Source organism: Scyliorhinus canicula, chromosome 20 (genome assembly GCF_902713615.1).
Source record: "Scyliorhinus canicula chromosome 20, sScyCan1.1, whole genome shotgun sequence".
Taxonomy (NCBI): domain Eukaryota; kingdom Metazoa; phylum Chordata; class Chondrichthyes; order Carcharhiniformes; family Scyliorhinidae; genus Scyliorhinus; species Scyliorhinus canicula.
Genome location: NC_052165.1, coordinates 81551867 through 81567025, shown reverse-complemented (window position 1 = coordinate 81567025; position 15159 = coordinate 81551867). Strand labels below are relative to the sequence as shown.

Sequence of the window (15159 nt, the reverse complement as noted above, 5' to 3'; positions counted from 1 at the left end):
TGAATTAGTGTCAGTTAACTCATTCATATATATATATATACACACACAGACACACACAACCGATTTGCAACATGAAACTGCTGCCCATCCTGCCTGTTTGCGGTGCAGTGTTGCTTTAATTACAATCAGCCACACAATAAAACGCCTTTTAATTAATGTCCATATACCAAAAACAACCCGCTTCCTCATTGGGAAAGTCGTTCGACTTGGTCTTTTTAATAATGGTATTTAAAAAAAAACCCACCGCAATATTAAACAGGGGAAAACCATTTGGGAAGAAAAAAGCAATCCATGACTTGATGTAATTGTCGAGGCCTGGTATTGCCTGAGATTCCACAACATCTTGGTATTTGGAAGGAGAGTTTGTTTTGTTTTCAAATGTAGCTGAGCTCACAGTATGGAAATAGAAGACGGGGTTTAGTTGGAGAAGCTGCGGGGAAGGGGAATTGATTGAAGCGTTGGCGATGGGACATCCTCGCTTTAAGGAGGTAGATAAATAAAACATGGTCCTGCCTCGGGCTCAATGACATCAGGGTTTTGCCCCCTCCTCCTCCCCCCCTGGATGATTTTCCTCTTATTTATTTTCCTTGGGAGATTTTCAGTGCAGGGTTTGCAGTGCTGTTGTCTGGGTGTTGATGTGGATGCAGTTTATTGTTATTTTTGGAGGGGGTTTTGTTTAGCCTCTCCCCTCCCCTGGAGAAAGGGGCTCGGGACCACCCCAGCTCTGTTTGCTCTGCCTATTGTGGAGGTGTGAAAGTGGCAGGCTGCAGGGCTGGGGGGCAGGGCTGGAGGTGCTGAGAGCTCCTGAGGGTGAGGCTAGGGAAGGGCTGCAGCTTGTGGAAGGGGCTTTTTACATTTATTTTTTGGGTGGGTGGGGAATGCCCATTTTGCAAACGTGCCCAGTCCGCTGATTGACCTGTGCACTCAGGGGGCAATCTGTGTGAAGCGATGCCACACTGCAGGGGGTGAATGGTGAATGCTCTGCCCTCCCTCTCCAGCTTTCCCCTCGGATCTTCCTGCTCGCTGCTAGGATGCTGAAGACAGCGGCGTGAAGGAGATGGCAGCCGACCGGCTCCTGCTGTACGCCGGCCTCTCCATGGCCCTGTGCGCCCTGGGCATGTTGGCCGTGGCCATCTGCTCCGACCACTGGTACCAGACCGACGCCAGGAGGCACCGGGAGAGGTGCAAGAACTACGCCAGCCGAACCAACCACCCGGGCTTCATCTACACCTCCAACAACCTGCCGCTGCGGGCCAGCCGCCACCAGCTGGACCGCTGGGAGGAGAAGCTGCTGGTGGCCAGGAACCGGCGCCAGCTCTTTGCCATGAGCGCCGCTGCTGAGTGCAGCAGGATGTACAACTCCACCAACACCGGGCTCTGGAGGAGGTGCCACCGGCTCGGCTTTGACCAGGACATCGCCGGGCTGATTGCCAAAGGTACGGGGGGGAATGTTTATGTGGGAGGAACAACGGGAGACCATTCAGCCTGCTAACCTGCGAGCTAACTCTCATCTGCTTTCTTAGGTTCCCTGACCCTTAATACCCCTCAAGCGTTAATACCCTTCCCAAATCTTAATGCCCCTTGACTCCCCTTCCCAACCCTTGACTACCCACCTCAACCCTTAAAACCCCTTTCCTCCCCAACCCTTAACACCCCTCCCCAAATTTACTCCCCAATCCTTTATACCATTTTCAACCCTTCATACCCTGGCCCAACCCTTCATACCCTGGCCCAACCCTTCATGCCCTGCCCCAACCCTTCATACCCTGGCCCAACCCTTCATACCCTGGCCCAACCCTTCATACCCTGGCCCAACCCTTCATACCCTGGCCCAACCCTTCATACCCTGGCCCAACCCTTCATACCCTGGTCCAACCCTTCATACCCTGGCCCAACCCTTCATACCCAGGCCCAACCCTTCATACCCTGGCCCAACCCTTCATACCCTGGCCCAACCCTTCATACCCTGGCCCAACCCTTCATACCCAGGCCCAACCCTTCATACCCTGGCCCAACCCTTCATACCCTGGCCCAACCCTTTATACCCTGGCCCAACCCTTCATACCCTGGCCCAACCCTTTATACCCTGGCCCAACCCTTTATACCCTGGCCCAACCCTTTATACCCTGGCCCAACCCTTTATACCCTGGCCCAACCCTTTATACCCTGGTCCAACCCTTTATACCCTGGTCCAACCCTTCATACCCTGCCCCAGCACTTAATACCCTTCTAGCCCTAATACCCCTCCCCAACCCTTAATGCCATTCCCAACCCTTAATACCGCTCTTAAGCCATAATACCCCCCTAACCTTAACCCTGCTCCCTAACCCTTAACCCCGCTCCCTAACCCTTAACCCCACTCCCTAATCCTTAACCCCGCTCCCTTACCCTTAATCCCGCTCCCTAACCCTTAACCCTGCTTCCTAACTCTTAACCCCGCTCCCTAACCCTTAACCCCACTCCCTAACCCTTAATCCCGCTCCCTAACCCTTAATCCCGCTCCCTAACCCTTAACCCCGCTTCCTAACTCTTAACCCCGCTCCCTAACCCTTAACCCCGCTCCCTAACCCTTAACCCCGCTCCCTAACCCTTAACCCCACTTCCTAACTCTTAACCCCGCTCCCTAACCCTTAACCCCACTCCCTAACCCTTAACCCCACTCCCTAACCCTTAAAACTGCTCCCTAACCCTTAATCCCGCTCCCTAACCCTTAATCCTGCTCCCTAACCTTAAATAACATTCCCAAAGTAATCCCCCTCCCAAAACTTTAGTACCCTCCCTCACTGTCAGTACCCCTCCCTAACCCTGAATACAATCTATGAATCCCAGTGTTGACATTTTGGATGAGTAAACAATCACAGCAGCTTTTAGCAAGAGAGAGTTGCAGATTTCCACTATTCTTTGCGTGAAGGAGGCTTCCTGACAACACACATCACAACCTCACTCTAATTTTGAGAATCTGCCCTCCCTGTCACTGAATTGCACCCTCCTGAATTACCCCCGCCCCATCTCCACCTCAAGGAAATAATTTCTCTCTAACCTACCAGGTGTTTTAACCTACCCCAGTTAGATCAAATCTTTAATCTCTTACACTTGAGGGAATACAAAGTCTGCTCTGTGCAAACCTGTCCTCACAATTTAACCCTTTCAGCCCTGGTTATGGATTGCATGGTGCCTGGCTGCTAGTTTGAGTTTGAACTCCTGGAAGTAGAGCACAGAACTCTGAATGTACTGGGTGATGAGAGGTGAGTGAACTGTGCTCAATTCATCAGGGCATAGGAAGGCAGCAGGTATTTTGTGGCAGGTCTGATTTTTTCTTTGTGAAGAGATGCAAGCAAAGCATTAGGTTTCCTAACGGTTCCAGTCTTTGCTGCACAGGAGGCTGGAATACTTGTTTAAGAACATAAGAACTAGGAGCAGGAGTAGGCCACCTGGCCCCTCAAGCCTGATCCACCATTCAATGAGATCATGGCTGATCTTTTGTGGACTCAGCTCCACTTTCCGGCCCGAACACCATAACCCTTAATCCCTTTATTCTTCAAAAAACTAGCTGTCTTTATTTTTAAAACATTTAATGAAGGAGCCTCAACTGCTTCACTGGACAAGGATTTCCATAGATTGACAACCCTTTGGGTGAAGAAGTTCCTCCTAAGCTCAGTCCTAAATCTACTTCCCCTTATTTTCAGGCTATGTTCGGCTTTCACCCGCCAGTGGAAACAACCTGCCCGCATTTATGCGATCTATTCCCTTCATAATTTTATATGTTTCTATAAATTCCACTCTCCACCCCCCCTCCCCCCACTGCATCCTTCTAAATTCCAACGAGTACAGTCCCAGTCTACTCAACCTCTTCTGACCTATTTGATTTATTTTCTTTGCAGCGTACCATTACCCACCCTCTCTCCGCATTGCCCCACGAGAATGCTCTCTCTGGCTGACCTCCCGCTGTCACTCTCTCTCGTGCTGCCCGTGAGTTGTTTGGCAGTTTGTCCGTGAGGATCCGCAGCTTGAGTTTGCTTCTGAGCTCATCTGACGGCCACCATTTGTAAAGTGGGTGACTGGGGGTAGGGGCAGAGATTGTGTGTCCTCCTTCTTCTCCTGCATTCCCCCTAATGCTGCCTCAATTGAGAGGCACAAATCCATCTGACTAGCGATCTAACTGCATATTCTCGGATGATGGGTAAACGCACATGGAAGTGGATGGGGCTTATTTGGCCTGTAAACCACACATTGGGTAAATGCAATAGATCTAGGGCGGGGTTCTCTGGCTGTGTCTGCCCGGCGACCGGAAATTCCCGCCCAAGGTCAATGGACTTCTCCATTGTCTGCATCTCGGCCGTGGCGTTCCCGCAGCGGGCGGGGCGGAAGAATCCAGCCCTCCACGCTTTTGCAAGAGAGAGGCGCCAGAGAACTGGAAAACAGCTAATGTTGTCCCACTATTTAAGAAAGGTTGTAGAGACAAGCCAGGGAAATACAGACCAGTGAGTCTCACGTCAGTGGTTGGGAAACTACTGGAGAAGATTCTGAAGGAGAGAATCTGTGTCCACTTTGAGAGGCAAAGTTTGATCAAGGATAGTCAGCATGGTTTTGTCAGAGGGAGGTCATGTCTAACAAATTTGATTGAATTCTTTGAGCATGTAACAAGTATATAGATAAGGGTAGTGTAGTTGATGTAGTTTACATGGATTTCAACAAAGCCTTTGACAAGGTCTCACATGGGAGACTTATTAAGAAGGCAAATGCACATGGGATAGAGAGTAACTTGATAAAGTGGATTCATAATTGGCTTAGTTATAGAAGAGAGAGGGTGATGATAGACGGTTGGTTTAGTATCTGGAGGCCAGTGACCAGTGGTGTACCACAGGGATCCATGCTGGACCCCCTATTGTTTGTCATTTATATAAATGAAAAAATGACATGTATGATGACTATGTAGGGGGTAGGATCAGTAAGTTTGCGGATGACACAAAGATTGGCCTGGTGAGGTTGAGGGTCTTGGATTACAGGAAGATATAGACGGGATGGTCAAATGGGTGGTTAAGTGGCAGATGGAATTTAACCCTGGAAAGTGTGAGGTGATACACTTTGGAAGGAGTAATTTAACAAGGAAGTATACTATGAAAGGTCTGCCACTGGGAAGTTCCGAAGAACAAAGGGACCTTGGCGTGTTTGTCCATAAATCTCTGAAGGGCAGGTTAATAGGTTGATGAAAAATGCATATGGGACACTCACTTTTATCAATCGGGGCATAGATTACAAAAGCAGGGAAGTCAAGTTGGAGTTGTATACAACTTTGGTGAGGCCACAGATGTATGAAAATCTGGTCACCACATTATAGGAAGGATGTAATTGCGCTGGAGGGGGTGCAGACAGGATTCACCAGGATGTTACCTGGAATGAAACGTTGATAGGTTGGATAGACTTGGGTTGTTTTCTCTGGAGCAGAGAAGACTAAAGGGTGACCTGATTGAGGTGTGCAAGATTATGAAGGGCACAGACAGGGTGGATGGGAAGCAGCTGTTCCCCTAGTTGAAGGGTAAGTTTTGAGGGGACATAAGTTCAAGGTGAGGGATGGAAGGTTAAGGGGGAATTTGAGGAAAACCATTTTTGCCCAGAGGGTGGTGAGGGTCAGGAATGCACTGCCTGGGAGGGTGGTAGAGCTGGTTGCCTCACTTCCTTTAAAAAGTAACTGGATGAGTACTTGGCATGTCATAACATTCAAGGTTATGGGCCAAGTGTTGGCAAGTGGGATTAGGTCAGGTCATGCCTTTCATGCATCAGTGCAGACTCGATGGGCCGAAGGGCCTCTTGAGGGCACTGTAGTATTCTGGGATTCTGTGAAGTCAGCTCAACTTTTCCAAAACAGTAAATCATAATCCCCTGTCTGTTAAGAGATGATTGAAAATGCTTTTTAAATCCCGGCTAATGGTTAGTCATTAGACAACTGATTAAGAAGTGGGGGGGGGGGGGGGGGGGGTCTTTGGAATGTCTACATTGTTCCCCCATTATTTCAAGCATCAAGAATTTCCTGTGAAAGAAAATGAAATTCAACTTCTGCAGCCCCCTCGGGATTAAAATCGGCTCCTATGGGATCGTTGTTACTGTTATGGGGATTGAGATTTTTGTTGTTGGTAATTGATGTTGGGTGTAAATTTGGGAGAAAAATTGTGAAAAAGGAGAATAAAAATATTTAAAAAAAAAAATCGGCTCCTATAGATTTGCCAGTTGTCCAAACTGATATAGAAATGGGAATTGTCGGGTGGGCATGAAGCAATTGCTGGGAGCAGTCAGGCAGTTCAGAATATTACCGAGAAATTGAAGCTAACATCAGCAGTGCATCCGGGGGTTGAAGGAGTGGGAGGGAAGACTGCTGTTCACGAGGTGACACCAAAGATGGCTTTTAACCGTCTGGCGGGACATAAACAGATTCCTGGCCTTGAATAATGGCAGAAGAGAATGTGTTGGTGGAGGAGATGGTGCAATCAGGAATGAGGTATGGTATAATTCACAGCTTTGAAATGCTGTGAGGAAATCCATGCTGTGTATGAGTTCTCAGACTGGTCCAGGATGAGCTGCTTACTGGTGGGTGTCGGTGTAACTGAGACTGTTACCAGCTGCTTTCACTGACGTGGGTGGAAATCATGTCCAAAGTGTTCGAAGAGCTTCAACGATGAGAAAATAAAATAAAAACTTTACAACAACCAAATTCGACAGGGGGACACCAGCACTGTGAAGAACATCTGAAACTAGCAGCGGAGATGAGTGGACACAAACCAAATACCTACCAACCCTACAGGATAGTAGCTGCAGGAACAGAATATTCAACTGCTTCAGCATAATCAGTCAGGGACAAACAATCCAACAGGATTAGCAGAGTCAGTGACACTGGATTATCAGAGTCAGTGACACTGGATTAGCAGAGTCAGTGACACTGGATTAGCAGAGTCAGTGATATTGGATTAGCGGAGTCAGTGATATTGGATTAGCAGAGTCGGTGATCTTGGATTAGCAGAGTCAGTGATATTGGATTAGCAGAGTCAGTGATATTGGATGAGCAGAGTCAGTGATATTGGATTATCAGAGTCGGTGATATTGGATTAGCAGAGTCAGTGACACTGGATTAGCAGAGTCAGTGATATTGGATTAGCAGAGTCAGTGACACTGGATTAGCAGAGTCAGTGATATTGGATTAGCAGTCAGTGACACTGGATTATTAGAGTCAGTGACACTGGATTAGCAGAGTCAGTGATATTGGATTAGCAGAGTCAGTGACACTGGATTAGCAGAGTCAGAGATATTGGATTAGTAGAGTCGGTGACACTGGATTAGCAGAGTCAGTGATATTGGATTAGCAGAGTCGGTGACACTGGATTAGCAGAGTCAGTGACACTGGATTAGCAGAGTCGGTGACACTGGATTAGCAGAGTCAGTGACACTGGATTAGCAGAGTCAGTAGCACTGGATTAGCAGAGTCAGTGATATTGGATTAGCAGAGTCAGTGACACTGGATTAGCAGAGTCAGTGACACTGGATGAGCAGAGTCAGTGACACTGGATGAGCAGAGTCAGTGACACTGGATGAGCAGAGTCAGTGACACTAGATGAGCAGAGTCAGTGACACTGGATGAGCAGAGTCTGTGACACTGGATGAGCAGAGTCAGTGACACTGGATTAGCAGAGTCAGTGATATTGGATTAGCAGAGTCGGTGACACTGGATGATCAGAGTCAGTGACACTGGATTAGCAGAGTCAGTGACACTGGATTAGCAGAGTCAGTGACACTGGATTAGCAGAGTCAGTGATATTGGATTAGCAGAGTCAGTGATATTGGATTAGCAGAGTCAGTGACATTGGATTAGCAGAGCCAGTGATATTGGATTAGCAGAGTCAATTATATTGGATTAGCAGAGTCAGTGACACTGGATTAGCACTGTCAGTGATATTGGATTAGTAGAATCAGAGACACTGGATTAGCAGAGTCAGTGATATTGGATTAGCAGAGTCAGTGATATTGGATTAGCAGAGCCAGTGATATTGGATTAGCAGAGTCAGTGATATTGGATTAGCAGAGTCAGTGACACTGGATTAGCAGAGTCAGTGACACTGGATTAGCAGAGTCAGTGATATTGGATTAGCAGAGTCAGTGACACTGGATTAGCAGAGTCAGTGACACTGGATTAGCAGAGTCAGTGATATTGGATTAGCAGAGTCAGTGATATTGGATTAGCAGAGTCAGTGACACTGGATTAGCAGAGTCAGTGATATTGGATTAGCAGAGTCAGTGATACTGGATTAGCAGAGTCAGTGACACTGGATTAGCAGAGTCAGTGACACTGGATTAGCAGAGTCAGGTGACACTGGATTAGCAGAGTCAGTGACACTGGATTAGCAGAGTCAGTGATATTGGATTAGCAGAGTCAGTGATACTGGATTAGCAGAGCCAGTGATATTGGATTAGCAGAGTCAGTGATATTGGATTAGCAGAGTCAGTGACACTGGATTAGCAGAGTCAGTGATATTGGATTAGCAGAGTCAGTGACACTGGATTAGCAGAGTCAGTGACACTGGATGAGCAGAGTCAGTGATATTGGATTAGCAGAGTCAGTTACACTGGATTAGCAGAGTCAGTGATATTGGATTAGCAGAGTCAGTGATATTGGATTAGCAGAGTCAGTGATATTGGATTAGCAGAGTCAGTGACACTGGATTAGCAGAGTCAGTGATATTGGATTAGCAGAGTCAGTGACACTGGATTAGCAGAGTCAGTGACACTGGGTGAGCAGAGTCAGTGACACTGGATGAGCAGATGTCAGTGACTACTTGATTAGCAGAGTCAGTGATATTGGATTAGCCGAGTCAGTGCATATGGATTAGCAGAGTCAGTGACATGGATTAGCAGAGTCAGTGAACTGGATAGCAGAGTTCAGTGACACTGGATTAGCAGAGTCAGTGACACTGGATTAGCAGAGTCAGTGACACTGGATTAGCAGAGTCAGTGATATTGGATTAGCAGAGTCAGTGACACTGGATTAGCAGAGTCGATGACACTGGAATAGCAGAGTCAGTGACACCGGATTAGCAGAGTCAGAGATATTGGATTAGCAGAGTCGAACACTGGAGTAGCAGAGTCAGAGACACTGGATTAGCATAGTCAGTGATATTGGATTAGCAGAGTCAGTGATATTCGATTAGCAGAGTCAGTGATATTGGATTAGCAGAGTCAGTGACACTGGATTAGCAGAGTCAGAGATATTGGATTAGCAGAGTCAGTGACACTGGATTAGCAGAGTCAGTGATATTGGATTAGTAGAGTCGGTGACACTGGATTAGCAGAGTCAGTGATATTGGATTAGCAGAGTCGGTGACACTGGATTAGCAAAGTCAGTGACACTGGATTAGCAGAATCGGTGACACTGGATTAGCAGAATCAGTGACACTGGATTAGCAGAGTCAGTAGCACTGGATTAGCAGAGTCAGTGAGATTGGATTAGCAGAGTCAGTGACACTTGATTAGCAGAGTCAGTAACACTGGATGAGCAGAGTCAGTGACACTGGATGAGCAGAGTCAGTGATATTGGATTAGCAGAGTTAGTGATATTGGATTAGCAGAGTCAGTGATATTGGATTAGCAGAGTCAGTGACACTGGATTAGCAGAGTCAGTGATATTGGATTAGTAGAGTCGGTGACACTGGATTAGCAGAGTCGGTGACACTGGATTAGCAGCGTCAGTGATATTGGATTAGCAGAGTCGGTGACACTGGATTAGCAGAGTCAGTGACACTGGATTAGCAGAGTCGGCGACACTGGATTAGCAGAGTCAGTGACACTGGATTAGCAGAGTCAGTAGCACTGGATTAGCAGAGTCAGTGATATTGGATTAGCAGAGTCAGTGACACTGGATGAGCAGAGTCAGTGACACTGGAGGAGCAGAGTCAGTGACACTGGATGAGCAGAGTCAGTGACACTGGATGACCAGAGTCAGTGACACTGGATGAGCAGAGTCAGTGACACTGGATGAGCAGAGTCAGTAACACTGGATGAGCAGAGTCAGTGACACTGGATGAGCAGAGACAGTGATACTGGATTAGCAGAGTCAGTGATATTGGTTTAGCAGAGTCGGTGACACTGGATTAGCAGAGTCAGTGACATTGGATTAGCAGAGTCAGTGACTATTGGATTAGCAGAGTCAGGGATATTGGCTTAGCAGAGTCAGTGACACTGGATTAGCAGAGCAGTGATATTGGATTAGCAGAGTCCAGTGAATATGGATTAGCAGAGTCAGTGTAATTGGATTAGCAGAGTCAGTGATATTGGATTAGCAGAGTCAGTGACACTGGATTAGCAGAGTCAGTGATATTGGATTAGCAGAGTCAGTGATATTGGATTAGCAGAGTCAGTGATATTGGATTAGCAGAGTCAGTGATATTGGATTAGCAGAGTCAGTGACACTGGATTAGCAGAGTCAGTGACACTGGATTAGCAGAGTCAGTGATATTGGATTAGCAGAGTCAGTGACACTGGATTAGCAGAGTCAGTGATATTGGATTAGCAGAGTCAGTGACACTGGATTAGCAGAGTCGGTGATCTTGGATTAGCAGAGTCAGTGATATTGGATTAGCAGAGTCAGTGATATTGGATTAGCAGAGTCAGTGATATTGGATTAGCAGAGTCAGTGACACTGGATTATCAGAGTCAGTGACACTGGATGAGCAGAGTCAGTGACACTCGATGAGTAGAGTCAGTGATATTGGATTATCAGAGTCAGTGACACTGGATTATCAGAGTCAGTGACACTGGAATATCAGAGTCAGTGACACTGGATTAGCAGAATCAGTGACACTGGATTAGCAGAGTCGGTGACACTGGATTAGCAGAGTCAGTGACACTGGATTAGCAGAGTCGGTGATATTGGATTAGCAGAGTCGGTGACACTGGATTAGCAGAGTCGGTGATATTGGATTAGCAGAGTCAGTGACACTGGATTAGCAGAGTCAGTGATATTGGATTACCAGTCAGTGACACGGGATTATTAGAGTCAGTGACACTGGATTAGCAGAGTCAGAGATATTGGATTAGCAGAGTCAGTGACACTGGATTAGCAGAGTCAGAGATATTGGATTAGCAGAGTCGGTGACACTGGATTAGCAGAGTCAGTGATATTGGATTAGCAGAGTCGGTGACACTGGATTAGCAGAGTCAGTGACACTGGATTAGCAGAGTCGGTGACACTGGATTAGCAGAGTCAGTGACACTGGATTAGCAGAGTCAGTAGCACTGGATTAGCAGAGTCAGTGATATTGGATTAGCAGAGTCAGTGACACTGGATTAGCAGAGTCAGTGACACTGGATGAGCAGAGTCAGTGACACTGGATGAGCAGAGTCAGTGACACTGGATGAGGAGAGTCAGTGACACTGGATGAGCAGAGTCTGTGACACTGGATGAGCAGAGTCAGTGACACTGGATTAGCAGAGTCAGTGATATTGGATTAGCAGAGTCGGTGACACTGGATTAGAGTCAGTGACACTGGATTAGCAGAGTCAGTGACACTGGATTAGCAGAGTCAGTGATATTGGATTAGCAGAGTCAGTGAGACTGGATTAGCAGAGTCAGTGATATTGGATTAGCAGAGTCAGTGATATTGGATTAGCAGAGTCAGTGATATTGGATTAGCAGAGTCAGTGACACTGGATTAGCAGAGTCAGTGATATTGGATTAGCAGAGTCAGTGACACTGGATTAGCAGAGTCAGTGATATTGGATTAGCAGAGTCAGTGACACTGGATTAGCAGAGTCAGTGATATTGGATTAGCAGAGTCAGTGACACTGGATTAGCAGAGTCAGTGACACTGGATTAGCAGAGTCAGTGATATTGGATTAGCAGAGTCAGTGACACTGGATTAGCAGAGTCAGTGACACTGGATTAGCAGAGTCAGTGACACTGGATTAGCAGAGTCAGTGATATTGGATTAGCAGAGTCAGTGATACTGGATTAGCAGAGTCAGTGACACTGGATTAGCAGAGTCAGTGATATTGGATTAGCAGAGTCAGTGATACTGGATTAGCAGAGTCGGTGACACTGGATGAGCAGAGTCAGTGACACTCGATGAGTAGAGTCAGTGATATTGGATTATCAGAGTCAATGACACTGGATTATCAGAGTCAGTGACACTGGAATATCAGAGTCAGTGACACTGGATTAGCAGAATCAGTGACACTGGATTAGCAGAGTCGGTGACACTGGATTAGCAGAGTCAGTGACACTGGATTAGCAGAGTCGGTGATATTGGATTAGCAGAGTCAGTGACACTGGATTAGCAGAGTCAGTGATATTGGATTAGCAGAGTCAGTGACACTGGATTAGCAGAGTCAGTGACACTGGATGAGCAGAGTCAGTGACACTGGATGAGCAGAGTCAGTGACACTAGATGAGCAGAGTCAGTGACACTGGATGAGCAGAGTCTGTGACACTGGATGAGCAGTCAGTGACACTGGATTAGCAGAGTCAGTGATATTGGATTAGCAGAGTCGGTGACACTGGATTATCAGAGCCAGTGACACTGGATTAGCAGAGTCAGTGACACTGGATTAGCAGAGTCAGTGACATTGGATTAGCAGAGTCAGTGATACTGGATTAGCAGAGTCAGTGATATTGGATTAGCAGAGTCAGTGATATTGGATTAGCAGAGTCAGTGATATTGGATTAGCAGAGTCAGTGACACTTGGATTAGCAGAGTCAGTGATATTGGATTAGCAGAGTCAGTGACACTGGATTAGCAGAGTCAGTGATATTGGATTAGCAGAGTCAGTGACACTGGATTAGCAGAGTCAGTGATACTGGATTAGCAGAGTCAGTGACACTGGATTAGCAGAGTCAGTGATATTGGATTAGCAGAGTCAGTGATATTGGATTAGCAGAGTCAGTGATATTGGATTAGCAGAGTCAGTGATACTGGATTAGCAGAGTCAGTGACACTGGATTAGCAGAGTCAGTGATATTGGATTAGCAGAGTCAGTGACACTGGATTAGCAGAGTCAGTGATATTGGATTAGCAGAGTCAGTGATATTGGATTAGCAGAGTCAGTGACACTGGATTAGCAGAGTCAGTGACACTGGATTAGCAGAGTCAGTGACACTGGATTAGCAGAGTCAGTGACACTGGATTAGCAGAGTCAGTGACACTGGATTAGCAGAGTCAGTGATATTGGATTAGCAGAGTCAGTGACACTGGATTAGCAGAGACAGTGATACTGGATTAGCAGAGTCAGTGATATTGGATTAGCAGAGTCAGTGATATTGGATTAGCAGAGTCAGTGGATATTGGATTAGCAGAGTCAGTGATATTGGATTAGCAGAGTCAGTGACACTGGATTAGCAGAGTCAGTGATATGGATTAGCAGAGTCAGTGATATTGGATTAGCAGAGTCAGTGATATTGGATTAGCAGAGTCAGTGATATTGGATTAGCAGAGTCAGTGACACTGGATTAGCAGAGTCAGTGATATTGGATTAGCAGAGTCAGTGATATTGGATTAGCAGAGTCAGTGACACTGGATGAGCAGAGTCAGTGATGCTGGATTAGCAGAGTCAGTGATATTGGATTAGCAGAGTCAGTAACACTGGATGAGCAGAGTCAGTGATAATGGATTAGCAGAGTCAGTGATATTGGATTAGCAGAGTCAGTTACACTGGATTAGCAGAGTCAGTGATATTGGATTAGCAGAGTCAGTGGCACTGGATTAGCAGAGTCAGTGACACTGGATGAGCAGAGTCAGTGATATTTGATTAGCAGAGTCAGTGATATTGGATTAGCAGAGTCAGTAATATTGGATTAGCAGAGTCAGTGACACTGGATGAGCAGAGTCAGTGGCACTGGAAGAGCAGAATCAGTGACACTGGAAGAGCAGAGTCAGTGACACTGGATGAGCAGAGTCAGTGACACTGGATTAGCAGAGTCAGTGATATTGGATTAGCAGAGTCGGTGACACTGGATTAGCAGAGTCGGTGACACTGGAATAGCAGAGTCAGTGACACCGGATTAGCAGAGTCAGTGATATTGGATTAGCAGAGTCGGTGACACTGGATTAGCAGAGTCAGTGACACTGGATTAGCAGAGTCAGTGACACTGGATTAGCAGAGTCAGTGACACTGGATTAGCAGAGTCAGTAGCACTGGATTAGCAGAGTCAGTGATATTGGATTAGCAGAGTCAGTGACACTGGATTAGCAGAGTCAGTGACACTGGATGAGCAGAGTCAGTGACACTAGATGAGCAGAGTCAGTGACACTGGATTAGCAGAGTCAGTGATATTGGATTAGCAGAGTCAGTGATACTGGATTAGCAGAGTCAGTGATATTGGATTAGCAGAGTCAGTGATATTGGATTAGCAGAGTCAGTGATATTGGATTAGCAGAGTCAGTGATATTGGATTAGCAGAGTAAATTATATTGGATTAGCAGAGTCAGTGGACACTGGATTAGCAGAGTCTGTGACACTGGATTAGCAGAGTCGGTGATATTGGATTAGTAGAGTCAGTGATATTGGATTAGCAGAGCCAGTGATATTGGATTAGCAGAGTCAGTGATATTTGATTAGCAGAGTCAGTGACACTGGATTAGCAGAGTCAGTGATATTGGATTAGCAGAGTCAGTGATATTGGATTAGCAGAGTCAGTGATATTGGATTAGCAGAGAAGTGATATTGGATTAGCAGAGTCAGTGATATTGGATTAGCAGAGTCAGTGATATTGGATTAGCAGAGTCGGTGACACTGGATTAGCAGAGTCAGTGATATTGGATTAGCAGAGTCGGTGACACTGGATTAGCAGTGTCGGTGATATTGGATTAGCAGAGTCAGTGACACTGGATTAGCAGAGTCAGTGGCATTGGATTAGCAGAGTCAGTGATATTGGATTAGCAGAGTCAGTGATATTGGATTAGCAGAGTCAGTGATATTGGATTAGCAGAGCCAGTGATATTGGATTAGCAGAGCCAGTGATATTGGATTAGCAGAGTTTGTGATATTGGATTAGCAGAGTCAGTGACACTGGATTAGCAGAGTCAGTGACACTGGATTAGCAGAGTCGGCGACACTGGATTAGCAGAGTCGGTGACACTGGATTAGCAGAGTCAGTGAATCTGGATTAGCAGAGTCAGTGATACT

General features: G+C 46.5%; 1 protein-coding gene across 1 annotated transcript in view; it reads left to right on the top strand.

Moving 5' to 3' along the window:
* Positions 1-534: 534 nt before the first annotated feature.
* Positions 535-15159, top strand: part of tmem178b (transmembrane protein 178B) — a 494362-nt gene continuing 479737 nt past the window's right edge. Inside the window, exon 1 of the mRNA XM_038780955.1 lies at positions 535-1436. Within this exon, the coding sequence (XP_038636883.1) occupies positions 1058-1436 (379 nt within the window). The 5' untranslated portion in view covers positions 535-1057. The remainder of the gene's footprint in view (positions 1437-15159) is intronic.